Here is a 20,796-nt window from a genome sequence, read left to right as displayed (position 1 = left end):
TGAGCAGTTTTCTTTACATGCCAGTCTCTGTATAGAGGGTTTTTGTAAGCTTCTACATCCTTTTGTCCAAATTGCTCCAAGTTGCTAACAGCTGCATTTTCCCATTACCACAATTACCAATGCCATACTTGTTTGAGAAGCTGTGGCTTTCAGCTGGGAGAGGACTTTGACGTATGAATCCAGAGCAATTTCCCTGGCTTTCATATATAATTAATGCAGTCAGCTCCTTTTGATTTAATGCAGCCAACAGGAACCGCATCTGGTGTCACAAGTGCCTAGCAGCCACTCCAGCGCGCAGGGCCCTTGGAGGGCAGTGTTGGAGCGGCTGGGCGGCACGGCACAGGAAGGTTGGGGGTGTTTTGAGCCTCCCTGGGCTGGTCACCACACAGCAGGTTGGCTGGCATTATTGCTGTGGGGGGCTAAGGTAACAAAACTGCCTTCCTTGCTTGGGCTCGAGCAGCTTTAACATCTGCTGGTGGCCTGCTTGCAGGACAGTGGCTTCAGCCCTCGCTCGATGCAGGTATTGATTTTTTTTGCCCCTCCCTCACTATTTAGCGATTGATTTCCAGATAGACACATAAACTGGACATAGAAACTGTGTGTTTGATGGTGCCTTGCCATAAGTTGTGCTCGTGTGGTTGTGCACAGTCAAGGCTCAGCACCGGGCACCGCTCAGCAGCTGCAGCCCAGCCCAGCAGGAGCCGGCGGCTGCTCACTCTGCCCGTGGGTTGCTCCTGTCTTGAGGTCCTCATTAGTGTTTAATAGATAGTTCAACACACAGACAATTGATTTATATATTGCTATAGACACAAACCATTTAATACACTGTTTATAGGCCTTTTTATCTACAGAATGTTCTATTGACAGGGCTGTCTGATGTGCTTATGCCCTATCAATAATGCATTGACTGCTGACAGGGATGGTATAGGAAGCACAAGGTGCTCTTGTTCTCTCTGTCTCTCACCCTGCTCAATACATACAGAGTGGATTTTGACAGTTAAAAATGCAAAACACTTTTTTACTGACTCACAGTATGACACTCACACTTAGGCCAGTGTTTAAAAAAAAAAAAAAAAAAAAGAAGTTAATTTCTCCCTGTCCTTCAGTCTATTGCCCCCAGATGTCCTATAGACGTGGTGTGGAATCCGTTTACCATTCCATCCACAGCTCTTTATGCACAGCAGTTTTACTGCCACACTTTTGAAGTTGGTGGCCAAGGTGGTGCTTGCCAGTAGCATAACACCAAGATGTCAAACGGCACTATCGACCATCACAGCCCAATGCCAACAAAAGCAGATGCAAAAGGACACGTGTAACAGCGACCGCAGCTGGCATTTGAGGCTTCTGCCCACATGCACCCGGCTCCTTGTTGTCTGCCCGTGCTCTCCGCCTCCCTGTCTTATCAGGGCATCCCGGAGGAGTTAAATCATTAATGAGTCTGAGAGTTAACTGGGGTAAGGATGGCTCTCTTTAGGATCACGGGGTCAATAGCTGTCAGGGCTAAATGGCACCTATCCCGACTGTGCGTGCATCCCCAAAGTTTGGAGCTGTTGATGCGGAATCAATTCACATTTTAAATGCTGAATCAATACACAATTCTCAGCTACAGCAGCACAAGCCCTTCCCCACACAGCCTGCTGCTGCAGCTAGAGGCTGGGGCTGCTCCACGGCCCCAGCCACGGCACAGAGGGTGGCAGCAAGCTCAGGCTCATGGCAGTGGGAAATTGTGACCCCGGTGCCCCATAGCCTGGTGTGCCCACACTGGGCACAAGGTTTTTATCACCACCAGCATGGCATTAGTGCCCTGTCCAGACCTAGTCTTGGTGTGGGGAGAGGAGGCTGCAAACCCATCCCTCTCTTGACGACTACAAGGCTGCCTTATCTTTAACCCTAAGTTCTCTTGTGTGCCCAAAGGCTCCCTGTACGGGGCGTGTTCAGCCCCCTGGCTACATGTAGTTACTGCTCAGCCTTCCTCCCTGCTTAGGTCGTACCCCAGAGTCAAGGTAAATTCCCGCTGGGACTCATTTTCTGGTTGACTGTTCTGTAGCTGCTGGAGATGGTGAGCAGAGACCATGGGCAAGCTTTATTTATTTATTTATTTATTTTCTCTTTAATATGAGAAGCATCCAACCTGCACATCTTCAAGCCTCTCTCACTTCAGAGATTAAACTGGGCACCAGGCTGCCCCATGTGAACCAGGAGCTAAAACACCTTGGCTGTCAGAAGGGGTTCTTGCAGTTCTTTGGGGGGGGAGGGGGTGATGGCATGGAACAGTGCTGGAGGCCCCCGTCCTTCAGGGCACAATGGCATGGAGCTCTGCAGCTGATGGGTGACAGCAGCACCAAGCTGCAGCCTGGCAGAGCCCCAAGCGTCAAACTGGCCAATGAAATATGGTAAGCGCCCTCTTCCAAGTGATGAGAGCACAGCTTGGGTATGCTCATGGGCTTGAATGTTTTCCTAAAGGCTCCCCAGTTAAGAAGTGGAATTCCTCAGGACAGATCCCACTGTCTCAGATTTTGGTGGCAAAATCAGACCCTTCATTGGTGAAATGAGCCCTTGGGCTAACACAGCGCTCCGGCCCATGCTGCCTCCCTCCACCCACTGCTGCCACCTACTCCGGCTGCTGCACCTCCTGCAGCCCTGTCAAAACACCACAAATTTTAAAGACTCTGCCCCAAAACGAGGTGTGGGGCTCAGCGGGAGCGCGTGGACAGGGCGCCCCGAGCAGCCAGATGCGGGGCCGCGCTCACCCCCGGTACCCGGCTCGGGGCCGGCTCAACCGAAAGCAAACAAGACGTGGCAAAAGCAAGCGGTCCAGTTCAGAACTCTTTAATACAAGCTTATATTGTTTGTGTTTCTGATTCTCTGTTCTCCCAACATTTGGGGACATTAACCCTCATATGTGTGTGAGCATGTGTATGAAGATATATACAAAATCACACAGTTAAATATTTAAGCATACAAGGTATTATATATTTATATAATATAGAACTTTAGGGTATAGGAATCAACAATGGCAAAATATTTCTGATGAATCTGACATAACTTTTTTTTGAGTGAAACATGACCTGTTTTTGAAAGACCAGAGGAAGGTGTTGTTTATTAAAAGAAAGAAAAAGACCTGTATAAAGAAATTCTGTGAAAATGATTTAAAAAACCTCATGAACCAAAAAAGGACAACTGTTAAAAACTGTATTGAAAAAAAAATAAATTAGATGAACAATTGTGTAAATATAAATTAAAAAAGATGACAATCTTAATAAATAAGCTTTACTATTTACATCTTTATATATTGCTTGGAGACTTAAATTAGATCCGTTAAAACAAAAAAAAAAACGAACGCAAAATAAAACCCAAAATCGGAGCAGCAAACGTACAGGCGTGAGGTACAGAATTAAGGGTTGAACTGTATTTTGCTTGTTTCTTTTTTTTTTTTTTTTTTTTTTTCTTTTCTCTTTTATACAGTAGACCAGTAGAATTCTTGTGAAAATAGATCCTCAGCACTTCATTGGAGTATTGGTTGACGTGGCTTCCAAAAGGTGCCAAGAAAGATTCCATAATAATAATAATAATAACCATAATAATCATAATAATTATAACAATAATAAAAAGATACAATATGATACATAAATATGGAAGAGCAGTTGGTAATATGAATACATTTTTCTCTAGACGAGATCACAGTTTTATTTGTAAATATTACATTGATATATATATATAATATTACACATATAATATTATATATATATCATATATATATATTTATATATATATTTATATATATAGTATGGCTCAATCCTGCTCCCAGTGAAGTCAACAACAACAACAAAACCCCCCTGTTGACTTGATGGAAGCAAAATTCAGCCTATCATCTGCAGACAGGTACGTAATTACAGAGGCCGTACAATGCAAACTCCGCAATGGTTCCAATTCCCTCTTTAATTGCTGGTGAAATGTTTCGTTAAAGCCCTGGTTCTTTGCACTCAGAAGATGGAAACTGGTGGCTGGATTGTGGCCTCACCGAACGAATGAAAAACCAAAAGACCAAACCAGAATGGGAACCAAAGACAACTCCTGACTCGTTAGCTCTGCCTCTCGACCTAACAGGACTAACAACACCAACAAGTAGCACCAAGACTCCTCATCTGTCACGTGAAGCCAACGCAAGCTCTTGTTACTGGCCTCAGAGGAAGCAATTATTCTTCTCAATGAATCTTGGATGTGTAGATCAGGTGAAAAGGGAAAAAAATCAGTTTGCCAAACTAAGACTGAAAGAGAACCTTAAGCCCCACTTTGCTCCTGCTAAAGCCACCAGGGGTTTTCAACACCGGTTCCCCAGGTGGCAGGAGCAGCCCAACACCAAACCCCGACTGTCCAAATCAACCGTAGCGCCAAGAAAATACATCTTGGGCCACCTGGACCTGCTCTGCCTTGGTCATGCTCCCACTGAACTCAGTGGTCAAGGGCCTCCAGTGGAAAGGAGCCTGTCCCTGGTGGCAAATGGCCTGTCCTGGATGATCGGGTGGCATGGAATAAACATGAAGGACATCAGCTCAAAGACCAAAACGGGGCCCACAACCATGAAGGTATCAAGAGTGTTGTCTAAGCTGGGCACAGGGTCCCCTCCCAGTGACACGACCATGCCCACCAGCTCACACTGGGGCATCCAGGGATTGGACAGGGGAGGGAGGGATGAGGCCAAAAGGCTGGCAAGCTCCACGCCATCCAAAAACGTTAAAACAACAAACTTCCAGCTCTGAAACCCCCTTGGGCATCCCAGCCATGGTTGACCCCATGCCCTCCTGTCTTCTAGCTTGGCCTCGAATGGAAGCGACAGGCTGGGGAAGGGGATGTTGGCACCCTGCTTGCACTGCTGGGGACCATCCCCTGCCTGCTGACACAGCAGCGTGCTCCTTCCCCTCCCGCTCCCTCCCGCAGCTCTTCGGGATTCAGACTGTGCAGTGCTTCTGAGTGCAGTAATTAGAGCACAGTGAAATACTGGTTAAATGCGTACGTACAGTCGGATAATGTAAAAATAAGCACAAATACACACTTAAAAAAATAATCTGGAAAAAAAAAAAAAACCCCCCCGCCCCCCCCCCCCAAACAACAATATACCAGGGGAAAAATACCTTAGCCTTAGTTCCTGGACTTATCACAAAGTACAAGGAAAACAAAACCAGACAATGTTATAAAACCTCACGGTACTTCTAGGGAAATCTACACTTAAGTATCTAGCTCTACTCAGCTGGCAGAATCAGTGTTTTCCTTTCAAACACACAAAAATAGGCTTTGCTCTTCTTGGATTTGGATTATGCGGGTTTTCTTTTCTCTATTTTTTTTTCTTTTTCTTTTTTATTTTTCTTCCTCTCTGTAAAGCCTCACAACTGGTATTTTTTTCCCACTTGAATCAGTTGCAGCAAGAAACTTTTGTTGGCTAATGGGTTTTCTTTTTTTTTTCTCTCTTTTTTTTTGTCCTTTTTTTTTTTTTTTCTTAAACACAGGTAAAACCTAGAACAAACCGACAGTTACAACCAAGTGAAACCGGAAGGGAGGTAGCTGGAACCCGACTCCAAGAGTCCTCTGGTGCCATCCTCCTTTCTCAGCCTGGGGGGGGACAGCGGAAGATGCAAGAAAAGCAGGAGGACACCAGCTCAGCCCATCTGCGAGAGGGTGGGGAGGGAGCGGGGTAGCAGCTGATAGGAGTTTCCCACCCCATCCCACACCGTTCACCGCTTTCTGCTCCAGCTTGCCCTCCCGCTGGCCACGGAGCCCACCGGTGGCCAAGGAGGCTGGCTGGTGGCCCCGTGGGTGCAGCCTTGGCTCACAGTCTGTGGCAGAGATGCTCTTGGCACTGATGTGACCTGGACTTCATAAGCAGCTAAATTGCATCAGCACGAGCACCCTCTCGTGTTGCCTCAAGCTTCTTGTTTGATTTCGCCCTATGCCACCACCTGGGGGGAGGTTGTGCAGCATCCCTCTCACCTCCCACTCGATGTCCATCACTTGAGGGTCTTCCCTAGGGACTCCACCAGGCACTCAAGGCTCTTACAGGGGGTAGATGCTGCAAGGACCCAGCTGCCCCAGGGAAGAGGCACAGGAGGTGAGCAGGCACCCGTGCCCCATGGTCCTCCTTCCTCACTCCCCTGGGAGCATGGTGCAGCCCCTAAACACAGAGGCCAAAGCTTTGCCTCAGTGCAATGTCCCTGATGAAAAAGGGCGCTGGATTTAATAAGACTCAGAGCAGCACTTCTGTTCATGGAGGAGATGGCCAGTGCTGACATGGCAATTGGGAAGAAAAAGCAAATAGCAGCATGTTGAAGGCCTCCCTGCGGGGAAGGGACTCGGCCATGAGCAGTCACTCCTGGACTGCAGAAGTGAAGCTGAGGTGTGAGACCGTGCTGGGAGAGGCCACAATCTCCTCTGAGCTGAGGAGGACTCCAGTTCTGCGAGCAGAGCCTGGCCCTGACCACGCAAAGTTGCTCAAGAGGGTCCTGAGCTCGCAGGAGCCCACAGCAGCAAGTGGCACTAATACTAACACCAACCTGTCTCCTGGGTGATGTTCTAGGTGGGAAAAGCAGGTGGAAAACCTCCTCCATGCTGAGCTGCATAACGGAGAAAGGGACTTTGCAAACTGAGCTGCCATCAGGATGCATGCAGCACCTGAACCAGGGCTCCCTGCGAGGGTGAAATGCAGGTGGCGGGGAGGGGCAGATCCTGCCAAGTGCCCCAGGCACTGAGGACCTGATGAGTTGGCAGCCTGAAAGGCTTTTGAGGTTTTAGCTCTTCTGATGGGCTGGGTGGCACCTGAAGCCAACTGCCTACAGAAAAGAGGAGGATGAACAGCAGAGAAGTAAGCAACCTTCTCACAAACAAACGTCCATTATTAATCAGGGGGCAAGGGGCACGAGGGGAAGTTTGCCCAGGACCAGTTCTTGCTAATGCTTTCCACTCTGGCAGATGTTTGACCTCACTCTGTGGAAGGAGCCCTGATGCCACTGCGCCTCCCTTCCCCTACAGCCCTGCCTGGTGGGTACAGTCATCCACACAGCACCCATCACCAGGCCGCCTCCAGGCATCACCAGGAGCTTCCCAGCAGAGAGCTCCTCGCCTTCTTTTGCCAAGCACCTCTCCAGGCTTCCAAATTTCAGTTTTTGAGATTCATCTCAGGTTTATTCCGATAGAGACAACTCCAAGGGTGGATGAGAATAGCCTGGCTCTTTGCACCTACAACTCAGTCAATTTTCCGTTTCCAGTTTTCCTACCTATTTTTACATCCATCTCCATCAGTTAACTGATTCCCCTTACATTTCTGTCTTGCCGTAGTGCCTAAATATTCAAACAAGCAAGAGTAGGAAAAAATCTTTCCATCCTGTCTTTAACCAGTAGATTGTACACGTCAGGACAGTCCCAAGGAACAGACAGAATTAACAGCTGGGAGGACACCCTTTCGGAAACGTGCTCCTCCTAGCAGGAACCCGAAGCAGCAGGAGACAAGCTCAGGCCACGCTGGAGACATCTCTGGGATTTATGTGGGGTGGGTTGTAGCAGCAGCGACAGCACTAGATGCACTGGGCATCTCAGTGACTCAACGTGGTGAACCCTACGATGAAACGTGTCCCCAGAAGTCTGGCACAACGTGGGCCCCTCAGGGCTGAAACAGGAGGACGGAGCTATGAGAGAGGGAAGTATGAGGGCTGCTGCAGCTAATGCCCTTCCTGCTGGAAGATTACAAGCAGCTAAGCTCCTGGTCTACCAAAGGTGTCTGACCCACAGGCCTGGAAGCTTAATACTGACAAATATGGCCAAAATTGTAATACTGTCTCCCCATAGCAGTTGTTTGACAGATAGAACCTTAAGAGTGGGGTGGAGGAGGTTTAGAGAACCCCTTGAGTGGGTGGAGACCAAAAAGCAGATTCCTTTGGCTGGCTGGTGTCCTGTTTTCTTGCCCCAATGCTGAGGAAGAGACCAGAGGATTTGAAAGGCAGGTTGTAGGTAAGCTTTAAGGCAGACTGTTTGGTTGCATGGGGTTGTTTTCACCCTGTCCTGACACAGTAAGGAAACTAGTTGTATGGGACATAGCAGCAGGAGTAGCAGCAGCAGACATGCTCAAATGACAAGTGCGGGGGCGAGTTACCCTCTCTGCTCCTCAGAAGCAATCATCCACATTCCTCAATGCCAGTCCTTAGACTCCCCATTCCCTGGCTCCACTGTGGGACCACCTGCCCGCCTCCACACAGAAACATCCCAGCAGCCTTATGGCTTCCAGACAGGCTACAAAGGGGCTTTTTGTTTGCTTTATGAGGGCAGGGGGAGAAGGAGGAGCTGTACAGAAAGGCCACTGCAGTCTGCTGAGCTCCCTGGCTGGAAGTAGCGTTCCTGTGAGGAGCAGATGCAACCCACGTCTCGAGCTGGCTGGGCGTCTGGCAAGTCACTTGCCAAAGGCACAGCCCTGTGGAGACCCCACCCCAACCTCAGTGCCCCGAGCATGAGATACCTTGGCATTCAGCATCAGAAAAGGCTCAGCCTGGAGTCCTCCAAGAGCACAGCCTCTTCCATGAACGGTCTGAGTTGTGAGTGCTGGAGAGGGGAAATTGTTTTTGTGTTGATCATAATCTCTCACTCTTTCTCTCTCTTTCTCTACTTATTTCTATAAATATGTGTACATAAATAGCTTGTTTCTCGCCTTAAATCTAGATATGAACTGTTCAAATTAGGTGGGCATAACATGCTGTTTTGATACATGAAAGTCTTCTCAACTTGACTCTTGTTTGTTTCTTGTCATCACTATTTAAGATATCGTTAATACATAAACCCCTACTTTGAGTTCTCCTTGGACAAAAATTAAAGGCAGACTGGTTGAATTCTAAGGGTCCCTGGTGCAGAAATGCCATCCAGTTGAGCAGCTAAATGTTAAAAACGATACCAAAAGGGATGTGGTGTCTCTCCTAGCCTGCCTTGAGCAGTGTGGTCCTCCATTCCACGTCACTTGGCGTTACCCAAGACTGAAGCCACGGAGGTCTTTCTGGTTGTGCTCCTGGGCGTTGGGGTCCCGGCAAGCACACTCTCCTTGTAGGTCACAGGACATAGGGAAGGGAGTAACCTGGGGAAGGAAACCAAGGACACGTGAAGGAGGGAACACACAGCACCTACAGAACAAACGGTACCTCTGGAGAGATCTTCAGAGATCAGCTGGAGCCTTCAGCTACACTTATTTTGCATAGTGATTTATTTTAGTGCTGAGGCCTCAGATGAGCTACCTGTCTGAAAGAGAAGGTGCAAAAAGCATAGAGAGGAGCCTGCCTGGCTCATGCAGTCACTGGTCAGCAGATCCTCCCCTAACAGCTCTTGTCAGACATGTGAACAGAGCTGTCTGAGGAGACGTGTACTTCTCAGGCAGCCCTGGGGCTTTTGGGGTAGTTACCACAGTGCTCGGATCGCATTATGCTGCCAGCCTCTTCTAAAGAGCTATCCTTCCCCCAAAGCCTACAAACATTAAATGACAGCAAAGTCACGAAAGCCTCATCACACATGACCATTTCAAATTATCACCAAACTCTAGGTCCAGCAGGTCCCAACTCCAGCCTCCCCTTGGCAATTCCCACCTCCAGCCCGGGGGGTTGGTGAACCCTACTCCTGGGCCATCGTCTCCCCTGTGTGAGGTACCACTGAGCAGTATGGCCCTATGGCTTGGGTCCTGTTGCCATGACCAAGTCCATTTGTTCATTTAATTATGAAGGTTCCTCGTTTCAGTTCCTTGGGGCATGAACTGAAGCAGGTCAGTGAAACGGCCGTCCAGCAAACAGACTTCCCTGAATACCTGTTGTGTTTAAAGTCAACAGATGCAGCTAACGGGCACTGAGGAACAGCAAAGGAATGAGAGTGAGAGACTGCTACGTGCAGATAAAATCTGACCATGATCTCTCTGCAGAAGCGTGGGAAGGAGCTGAAACAATAGCCTGCAGTGCCTGGCTAGCGGAAGTTGATTTTGGCATATTGCATCACGGCATTTACATAAAGAAAAGGGGGTGGCGGTGGAACAGTGTCTTGCTTGCCCTGAAGTGAATTCCCAAGAAATTCTCCCATCTGCGCAGACTGAGCGAATGACCTCATTCCCCTTCGTACACTCCTCCCAAGTCGGTGCCACAACCTGCTCAAATGTTCCCGGCGAGCGCGGCACGCGCGCTCAGCCTGCGCCCCTCGGCCCTGCTGCCACACGTTTGCTCTTTCATAAACACTTTTCTCCAGGCCATGAAGCCTGGCTATGCCTGCTCCCTGCGTGTCATCAGCGGCACATCTAGGAATGCAGACCAAACGCTGTGCATGAGCACTGAGCTGTCATTTCCCCCCAGACCTCGGGTGCGTGTCCCTGCATGTCCATCCACAGCATGCCTTTCTCCTGACACACACCCGAGCGGGATGGTGGGGCGTGGGTCTTTATTTCACAACTGGGGAGCCTAAGGCAGGGACATGCTGACAGAGACATTAAATAGCCAACACTCATCACCAAATCAGGGTTTAGGGAGGCTCCTCCCGTTGCTTTTGCCTTCATTCCCAGAAGACCTGACCCTCCAGGTAGAACGGGGTGATGACTCTTCATCAAGCTGTGGCCTTGGTGACTTAGGAGCTAAAGAACCAACCTGTGAATAATTGGAATACACCCTCCTGCAGATGTGGAGGTTGCAAAGAGGAGAGAGAGCCCAAAAGGTTAAAAACAAATGAATTCAAGTAACTGGATACTAAAGAAGTTTTAGAAATTGCACAAAACAATAGGAGCTTAAGGGTCACTTGATCCAACAGACGCCAGCCAAAGTAGGACTGTCCCATATCACAGCGTTGTGAATATTCTTAGATAGGAAAATGGAGAAGTCTGTAAACAATGGGGTTTGGGGAGGAGGCTGGGGACAGATTGTTTAATGACTGAATTAAAATACTGAAGAGAAAAAAAAGTGATACATGAAAGAAAATGACTTTTTTTGTTGTTGTTCAGTGTAGAGGGAAACATTTTGGTTTAGATTATCTGCTACAGTTCAGGTTTGACCTTTCTCTCCAAGACATAAAAATAAAAAAGGCTATTCAGAGCAAAAGTTATGTCTTGAAATAAAAAATTACTTCACTCAGAAAATGCTCAAACAAAACATGTAAATATGTCTGGAGTTTTCCCTTACTTTTATTTTTTATCCTGAATCATTCAGTTCAGCCTGGATTTGGCAATGCTTTTGACTTAAAAAATCCTTCCTGTTGTACAACGAAGCTACTGGTTGGAGGCAAGACCTGGGATCCTGGTTCTTTCATTTGTCTTGATCAAGCTTTTTCCTTTCCCTGGCCTAGATTCACTGCATTTGTCTCTAGCAGTCTAACAAAGGCAATTTAGCAGCTCCTGCATTCAAAGGAGAAAGACGGGCTCACAGAGAAGGTGGATACGTATTTTGCATTGAACACAGGACAACAACACACCAGACTCTGGCATTTCAGTAAAGTGGCTAAAATTAGCCATGATTATCTTACTGCTCCTTGTCTCTGCTGCTCTCCATGCACGAGCAGGACAGTGCTATCTCTTGCTGGCATGGCGATCCCAGAAACGCTAACATTTTACTTTCAGGAACATCAGAGCCAAGAGCAAAAACCCTCCACAACTGTGTTTCCAGACTGCCGGCTCTCATTCCCCTGACTTACTCTGTGGGCTGTGCTGAAAATGCGACCTTAAAATCCCAAACTGCCATAAGTCTGATGCTGCCTTGGAGCACTCTACCTTCTTCATTCCCTCTCCTCCCTGCCCAAACAAAAGGTACACGTAGGAGAATAGATTGCTACCACCTTGTAGCAAATTTTGGGGAAGAAGGAGCCACTAGAGAAGTGTCTTCCCATGTGGTGCCCTCTAAAACCCTCTGGCTTTCTGACTGCTCATGGACAGAAGCACAGAAGCTGTCTCTGTGGGGCAGTGCCACGGCCCCAAAAGCAGAGAGCTGCAGCAGCAGTTGCAGCAGTGGGTAGCCTGACTGTAAGAGGGTTTCGTCCTGATCAGATTAGCCTTATTCACTTTACGTCCTTTACAGGATTTTGAACAAAATTTAATTTTTACAGTACTATTGTCCAGATAGATGAATTGTTTTGTCTTATGGCAGCAAGCTCCAGAGATCAGTTTTCTATTAAGTGAAAAGGCAAAGATTTCTGTGGGCAATGGGCACATCCACAGGCACATTAAACAAGACAAAATCTACCAAACACTTAGCAGTGACACGGGGTTTCCACTTTAAATATCATCTGCAACAAATACACATTTGAGTTCCCCGAGGATCTGATTTCCAGCGGTATTTAGGGACTCAAACCCACACACAGCATCTATTGGGATTGTCAGAAGTACCCAGTGCAGAGAAACCTTCAAACCCCTTTGAACAAGAACTGTCTTTTGTCTTGGGCTTGTTCAGCGATAGCCCTGTGGAGTACAGAGCCATGAACAAAGCTGCTGGATGTGCTAGAAAAAATAAATACTGAGCCTTTTTCTGAATGATAGCCCATTTAGGTGTGGAGCCCACATATACGTACTCCAAGACTAACTGCTGCTTTTCTTTTTAAATAGATCAGTGAAAGCCCAACTCATTAACAGAATGTATGACCTGCACTGAAATTTCCAGATATATCCATTGTAAAACACTATTAAAGAATCATCTCCTCTTCCTTTCAGCTGCCAAGTCCTGCATTTCCCCTGCACCTCGCCTTGTAGAAAACCTGGCTAGCACGTAGGAGGGCATGGAGGAAAAGCTGAAAATCAAGCTTAGGGCCTGGCTTGGTTATTTGATGAAGTACTGTAGGATATGTCTCCACAGGCTACCTAAAATAGTCCGAGAAAGACACAAGTGAAGAACAGAGCTCTGCATGCCTACACACTCCCCCTACACACGCACACATCTCCTGGAGGTGATCCAGAAACAAAGCCATGGCTTGGATCAACAGCACTCAGGGGAATGTGGGGCACACCTGAAGCACAGGGGACCACAAGCCTATTTTCAAGACAAAACAGGCAGAGCCTAAATTATGCCTGTCACCCTGGAGCGTGCACGGTATGGCACATCCTGCTCTGAACCTAAAGGAGCACCTGCAGAAGGCTTGGACTTATGGGCTGGGCAGGAGGCTGGCAGGGACAATCCCAGTTCTCTTATTTTTTGCCAGTGAATTGCTCCAGGAGCTCTGGCTGCATTGCTGCAGGTCACCGTGCCTGTGCCTAATTCACATGCCTGTGGTGTAACACTACCCAGCTCCCGACTCATCACCCACGTGGTCCAGTGTTTGAACCCATACCTCTGTCCTCCACCAGAGTATGGGAGCCCTAAGTGTCCTCCCCCATGCCAAGTGACAAGACGATGGCCAGAACTCAAGTTACTTTTGGAAATGGCAGCATTCGCCCTTTATGCCATGCTCTGTGGGAACAAAGGCAACGATGGAACATAGCAGTGCAGAACTGGGATCCAGGTCATGAAAGGAGTCAAGGGCCACAAATCCTCACTAAGCAGCACCTATCTAAAGAGGCTGGTGATATCCCAAGACAGATCCCTGCTGAGAAAGGCCAGTCTGTAGGAAACCAGTGGGAACACTGACAGGAGAAATCGCAGACAGGTACAGGGAAGGATGGGAAACACTTCTGCAGGGGTTCGGAGCTCATCCCTCACACATGCTCGTATCACTTTGACCTGGCTGTACCTCCCGTCTGGGGTGGGCAGAATCAGGCCTAGGCTGGAGGCAGGGGGCTACCAGGGGAGGAGGGATGCGAAGTGTTGGGAAACAGCCTGTTGTTAGATTTCAGCTCTGAAGTGTTTGCGAAATCTCCCAGACAAGACGAACTGGAAATATGAAGACCCCGCAGCAGACAGAGCCTCTGTGGTGAACGCGGCGTGTCAAGATAAGCGTGGCAGGCTGTGCTGAGTGTCGCGGCCCCATGCCTCCCAAGACCCTCGCAGCTCAAACGCCGGGGAGTATTTTGTTCCCTGACAAGGCCCTTGTGGGACAAAAATGCATCTTGTAAGGTTCTTCCCAGTGGTTTTTGGCATTTAGGTCACAAGGGCTGTTTCGAGATAACGGAACAAGAAAGCCCCATTTAACTCCAGGGGCTGGTATGCAGGTTCACACCTAGGGCACTGCTTGAGAGGGCCTGGGAAAGGCAAAGATGAAGCTTGCAGGAAAAGCCCTATTTATTTATTTATTTATTTATTTTTTATTATTTGCGGCTCTATAAACTGGACTTTCCCCCATGGAAGCCCCATAGAACAAGACATAGCTCAACCAAACCCAACAAACACCCCTCTCCCTCCACCACGTGCAAACCAGGAGCAGCTTCACCAGAACTGGGGCAACCGCGATGGTCCGAGGCCAGCTGGGAAGCTTGGGAAAGCCCTGCCGGCACGGGGCGCTGGGTGCCCGCTCCCCACATCCCCGCTGAGCTCCGGCACCCGCTGGGGCTGAGCTGCGCGAGGGAGCCCACCACGTGCCAAACCACACGGAGCGCGAGCGCGGCTCAGTCGCGCAGCGATCAGCTGCGCTTCCTACCCTTGTGCTACTGATTGTGCAAACATGAATGTAATTAGTCTAAATAATCACCAAAGATTTAATAGCAGCCAGACCACCCAGAGGCCAAATAGCTGGCGGTGGAGCGGGGAAGGTTTGTTCGCTGCTTTTTGTAACACTTGCTAATGAAGTGAGGTCGGATAGCAAAGCAAACACCCTCCACGAGCGCTTCCCCTGGGAACGGTGTATGTTGTGGGAAGCCCCACGTCCCTTGAAGCCAAGAATGTTCTCTCAGGATAGGCACCATGTGCTACTACCATCCCTGCTTTTAATTTATCGCCGCCTGGAAAGCCTCCCCGAACAATTATGAAACCAGCCCTGAGCCCCAAAATAAGCTCCCATCACATCCAACCATGACTGAAGGCGCTCCTCACATGGCCAGCAGCGAGCCACTCACGCTGCGATCAAAAAGCTCCTGGGTAAGTGAGTTCACCCAGAAGCCTGGGTGCTGCAGCAGGCTTGGAGCACGCAGCAGCGCGGAGCCGCTTCCAGAGGCATGAAGCAACACTTCGCATTGTATCCGTCCTTCCTCTGAGCTCACCCGCCATTCATTGTATCTCTCCAGCTAATTATAGAGCTGACAAACACACCCAGCTGGGGACATGCAAGCAGTTCGGAGCAGCATCGTGCCACGGACATCGATCCTTCTGGATAAGCTGGATTCCCTCAGCCAGGGTGGTCACTTAGGCTGCTAATTGTGCAAACTGCCTCAAAGCCACGTTCTGCCAGGGGAGCAGGACCTGTGATTCCCCAGGACAGGTCTGTGTTGCAGAGAGAGCTGGGCGAAGGCCCTTATTTCTTCAAAATACCAAGAGATGACTATTGCTGTATTCTTAGGGGTGGGAAGGGGGCAGACCCCCCCTTTCCAGGGAGCCAGGGATAGTCTTGGGAAATCCCTGCTGGAGCCAGCAGCAGCCCTCCAGTTCAAAGCTCCTTTCTTTAGGCCTTGAATTCTCGGCCATAAAGTCTCTGAAGAGGTTTTGATAAGTTGCATATCTCATAGATAAGCAAAGCTTTGGATGAATCCCACGCGGTTTTCTATCTACCGCAAGTCCTCATTTGTTTTCCGCCAAGGCACTTGCTGTTTTTCCTCTCCAAGGTGTTGGACAGAAATGTCAAGAGGCTGAAGGGGCGGCATTTGAGATGGGAATTTTTGCCAGGATGATTTTTCTTTTTCTTTTCTAAGTGCTATGGGCAAAGTGGTTGAGGGAAAACCTGAGCGATAACTGAATGAGACACGTTTTTCTCACGGGGGTTTCAGGCTTACCCCTCCTGTGATGAAAAGAGAAAGCAGAGAAGAACGGCAGAAGAAAGTTTGCTTTTTCAGACAGTTTATGTTGGGGAAAATTTAGCGCGGCAAATTCTGTGTGTTTAAATCTGGGGGGGGGGGGGGGGACCAGACTGCCGGACCAGACTGCCGGATCTTCAACTAAGCAAATCTGCAATTTGAGTCTGGAACAAAGTACGTAAGCATAGCCTGAAGAGAAACATTTCGGATTTCTGTGAGGCCTTTCTAGACAGCCTTGCACAGGGAAAAGCTGTAGAAGGGAAGGAAAAGAGAAAAGAAGTGAAGGAGAACAGTGACTGGAGAGATTTCTTGAAACTAATCGGGACGAAACAGCCATCTACTCTCCTTGGCACACTGCACACCCCAGGAGCCAAAAGCCCAAAGGCAGCCAGCAATGCCCGGGTTATTTATTTTCCCCACTTCAGCAGTGTCATGCATTTAATGTTTTAAAAAATAGTATCTTATTTTATCTCCGGCAGGGCACAAAGCAAGAAGCAGCTTCCTAGAGCAGTCAGGCAAGAAGGGAGCTGGCAACCTGTGCTGGGTCAGGAGGAGAGGAAGATGAAAAGGAGATGGGATTTTGTTTTGTCCTTCACGGAAGACTTTATCCCCTCCAGATACACAACAGAAGCTTTCTCTCCCTTGGAGGCTGGCCGGCAATGGCCTTCCTGTCTCTCAAAGCTGCTCCTGGGTCACACACAGGGCAAGCCGTGCAGCCCTGTCCTCTGCCCCGACTGCAGACGGTGTCACCTCCCGGCGCTCAGGGCTGCACCGTCAGGCACTGCAGGACGAGCGTCCCTGTTGCCCTGGGTGCTGCTCGCTGCTGCGCCAGCCCTGGCTTCTTGCCCGCTGCATGGGGACACTGATCAATTAGCACATAACAAATAATTAAGCTGATGAATGCCTCTCTTTCCCGCATGCTGACTGCAGTTGCCTAGAATTTATGCACAGAATATGACTGAATTTATTCGCTGGTGTTTGCAGCGTGTAAAAGATGTCTTTAATGATTTCTTTTAAGCTCTCTGGACTGATTGGGAATAGCACAGGGCAAATACTCATTATTTCCTATCTCAGCTGATTAGCCAGTGGTTGGCCAGATAAGTCACACCGCCCTGCTCCCCTCTTGGTGCAGAAATGCACAAGGTCGTTTGCTGCTAATGCTCAAATGTAAAGGGGAAACGTGGCCTAAGCAAATGTGGCAGCAAAGCCTCTCGTGCATTTTCAGGCCAATAAAACAGAAGCAGAATGTGACATTAAGTAAGAGGGCTCAGGATTAACGTGAATATGAGTTGAATCTTTGTGCTTTCAGACAACCTGAACTGCAGCACTGCGTGAGTCAAAAGTGTTCTGGGGAGGGTGGTGGGAAATGCAGTGTAACTTAAGTCTTGACAGTTTGCGGACATTAAAGATCTGAAGTCAGCTCTTACTTGACTGTTAGCTTCTGAATCTTCACATGATGCAATGTTAATCTTCAGCCCTTTCCTAAAATAACGTGCGGAGTTGCTATGTTCTGTTAAATGTGAACCATGTGTCACCTCAGCAATGGCTGCGACGGTGAAAAGATGATAAATCTCAAGCTTGTAAAATGTCCTGTGACATTTTGGGAGAAAAACAGGTGTTGCATAAATGTTAGACATTTATGGGTAAACTTGCAGGGGCTTTAAAAGACTGACACATCTGCCACATAGTATGTAACCCTGAAAGAAAAGGAGCAAAGCAGGCTCTTTCATGTGTTTCGCTCTCTCTACAACCGTATGAAAATACATCCTCATCTGGTATTGGAATTAACAGCGCTGGACTCGCCCCTCCCTATGTCTCCTCCAGGTTTTTGGCTTTTACACCCAATGTGTATTTTAAAACTGTGCCTGTTTAAGTAGGTGGCAAATTGTGCTGGAAGGGTTTGGTATGCGGAGTATTTTTATTCAGCTCCCTTTTCTCTCACCTTTCATTGTTTTTCCCCTTGGAATATCTCCTGTAACGCTCCACTCATAAAGTTCTTCAAAGGCAGAGCTGTGTTTGAACAGCCTTGCCCAAAATCTGCTCTCCAGTCAAAGGCCTCAGACAGGAAAATAACTCATAGGGCCACGCTGCTGCCGCCGCAGGTGTCCCAATCTGCCATGCAGTGCTGTTAGCCCCCTCTTTACCTAATAAATGTAATACACTGAGACTTAGACTTCTTGCTTTTGGCCTGCAAGGCACAAGGAGAAGGCAGTTTTCTCACTTCCAAGTGCCTTGTTCAGCCTCTGGGTCATCCGTGGTGTTTTGGGAGAGAGCTTCGTGAAGCTTTGGAAAGCAGAACGCACACCAAGGGAGCGACAGGCTCCAGGAAGGGTTTCCCGATGAAATCAGTGGAAGCAGATTTACCCCTCAAAAACACTCAAAACCTCCCTCTCCATGGGTGAAATGCACTAGCAGCGTGCCCAGCTGCCTGCCTCTGAACAATCTGCCCTTTGCGTTGGACAGTTTTAGCACAGAAACCAGCAAACACCGGGGCTACAAAGCACGTTCCCCCGCCTGGGTGGTCACCGCGTATCTGGGTGGCAGCGAGGCAGCAGATATTTCCAGTGTGACTCGCCTGGCTGGTGAGTGCTCATGACTGCCTGGTCTGTGCAGACCCCACTCTGTCTCAGCTCCCTGTCCAGCAATAAATTTTGCTCCCAAGCCTTACTCCTGCCCCTATCCCCCTCAATTCAGCCCCACACCCTATGTGTTTCAGTCCTGTCTCTGCCCCAAGACACGTCAACTTCCCTTTCCAAGTGTTCCCAGATGGGCCAGATACAGCCTGCAGCACTGCACCAGCACAAGATCTTTGGCTGAACCAAGGAAAAGAAACCTCCATCAAAAGCTATTTTAGAAAGGACAGTTCCCTACAAAGAGGTCTTCAGTTCCTCAGCTGCGGTGAAGAGAAGCTTCTTCCTCAGACTGGTAAAATGCATGATCTCATCGCTAAATCTAGGCTTCCTCTGTCTATTCTCAAGCTTTCAAATTTATTAATGTACATCAGATACTTAAAATAGCTGGATTTTCTTCATTCTGATCTACACTCAAATCATGAAGATGAGGTAAAAATCGTACATGCCAGAGGTTACAATTTTCTTTCCTTTCTTTGGGAAATAAGTTCAAAATCTATCCTGTTTAGAAATATATGAAATATTGTAGTGCTTCAAACCACAAGCTTCATCACTCTCCTGTCTCTAACTCTAGCCAGAAATGAGTATTAAAAAAAAGCATTAACAATAAGGGGATGTGTAGAGGGATCCCTTCCTTGCTGAGGAATTCCGTGTTTTAGGTATTGTTGTGCCAGAAACTGCAACCACTGTGTTTAATAGCCACTGATGGACCTAACCTCCATGAATATGCCTATTCTTGTTATGACTTCAAATATATTTTGATCTTACTAATACTCCGTGGCAATGCATCCTATCACTTAAATACACACCATGTGAACAGGCACTTTCTTTCGTTTGGATCCTGCCTCCAGGTAGCTACCATTTCACCCCCTAATTACTAAGCAATAATAAACAGAAGATTTTGTTTACCTAAGCATCCTCCCTCCATTAGATTTCAATTTTACAAATTTCTGTCACTACTGACACCCATTGTTTCTTTTGCAAGTTTTTCAAGTCCTGGTTGATGTGACTTCTCTTTGTGCAGAAGATATTTCCTATCTCTGACCATCCCTGCTGCCCTTCTCTGCACCTCTGTCTGTCCCACTCTATCCTTTTGGAGACATTATGGTCAGAGAGCCGTGCGCACGTGGGTGCACATGGAATGAAATCCAGACTTACAATGACATTTTTGTTTTGCTCTCTGCTCCTTTCTAAATGAATCCTAACTTTTAGTTTCCTTTTTAAGCAGTGAGGGTGGATAGCAGGTTGGGCAAATACACCCTTCTCAGTGTATCTCTGTGAAGGTCTCTTGAGCACTAGATGCACAGTGGATGACCAACAGCTTTCCTGATGAACATACTCCAGTGTTTAGGAGGGAGACAGCTTTTGCCTATAGAGCTGCTAGTGTTTATTTACAACAGAAATGAATGAATGCCTCTAACTACTTTATTTAAGGACATGCCTTGTACAGCATGGCATAAGGCAGGTTCTGCTGGGAAATGCATGTACATACCAAGAGAGAACTTCAAAACAAACCAACAAGAATTGAATGTCAATAGTGAGCTGGTGCCTGGACTGAAAGTTCTTCTGAGACCTCGAATCACCTATTCTAGTAAAAATAAAATTTCCCTGGGCACAAAGCAATACTCCATGAGGAATTCCCAGGGAAAACAGAAAGGGGCATCCTTACCTTTTTGGTCTTGACTGTTGAGGCACAGCAGTCCCCACCATCATAGTTGCAGAAGGCTCGGTTGTTGATGGAGTCACAGTAGTTGTCCCCCATGAAAGGCTGGAAAATGAAAAAGCAGAGAGAGACTGAGGACATGGACATGGATTAACAGTAGCAGTTTCCAGAAGAAGATGAAGCCCTGAAGGAGCCATATAGTTTGTAACATTACTGACTGCCCTGAAAAACAAGAGATAATTATTCCCCTCTCCCGTCAGAGCAGACAGGAAAAAAAAAGGACACTAGAGCCCTTGTTGGCTTTTCACATCCCACATAAGAAGATGCTTCAAGAATATTAATTTGACTAGGCCCAGAGAACAGCATCAAGGCATCTAAAATTGTGTCACCTTTTGATAATTTTAAGCTAACCTTCTGAAACTATGTGGGAAAAGAAGAAGGTTATGTATAGCAACAAAACTGGCTTGCTTTTAATAGTTGTACTTTCAACCACAGTTCTCCTAACTATGCAACAAGTGTCAGCAAGGAGGGTACAAAACATCTCAAAGAGAAATAGAAGTGATCCAAGCTGGGCACAGGGACTACATGCCCTCATCCTCTACCTAGCACTTACTGTGTGTGACCTCGGCCATGACACGTAATCTCCCTCCACTCCA

General features: G+C 47.9%; 1 protein-coding gene across 3 annotated transcripts in view; it reads right to left on the bottom strand.

Annotated features, from left to right (window-relative positions):
- Positions 1-2,813: 2,813 nt before the first annotated feature.
- PAPPA (pappalysin 1) overlaps positions 2,814-20,796 on the bottom strand; it is a 363,136-nt gene continuing 345,153 nt past the window's right edge. For all 3 annotated transcript variants that reach the window (XM_035342002.1, XM_035342003.1, XM_035342001.1), the window contains 2 exons: positions 20,147-20,245; positions 2,814-9,103 (listed from right to left, as the gene is read on the bottom strand). In XM_035342002.1, coding sequence (XP_035197893.1) covers positions 8,996-9,103; positions 20,147-20,245 — 207 coding nt within the window. In that variant the 3' untranslated portion in view covers positions 2,814-8,995. The remainder of the gene's footprint in view (positions 9,104-20,146; positions 20,246-20,796) is intronic.

Source organism: Oxyura jamaicensis, chromosome 17 (assembly GCF_011077185.1).
Source record: "Oxyura jamaicensis isolate SHBP4307 breed ruddy duck chromosome 17, BPBGC_Ojam_1.0, whole genome shotgun sequence".
Lineage (NCBI taxonomy): Eukaryota > Metazoa > Chordata > Aves > Anseriformes > Anatidae > Oxyura > Oxyura jamaicensis.
Note: the sequence above shows the minus strand (reverse complement) of the source record. Positions and strands in the feature narration are given on the sequence as shown.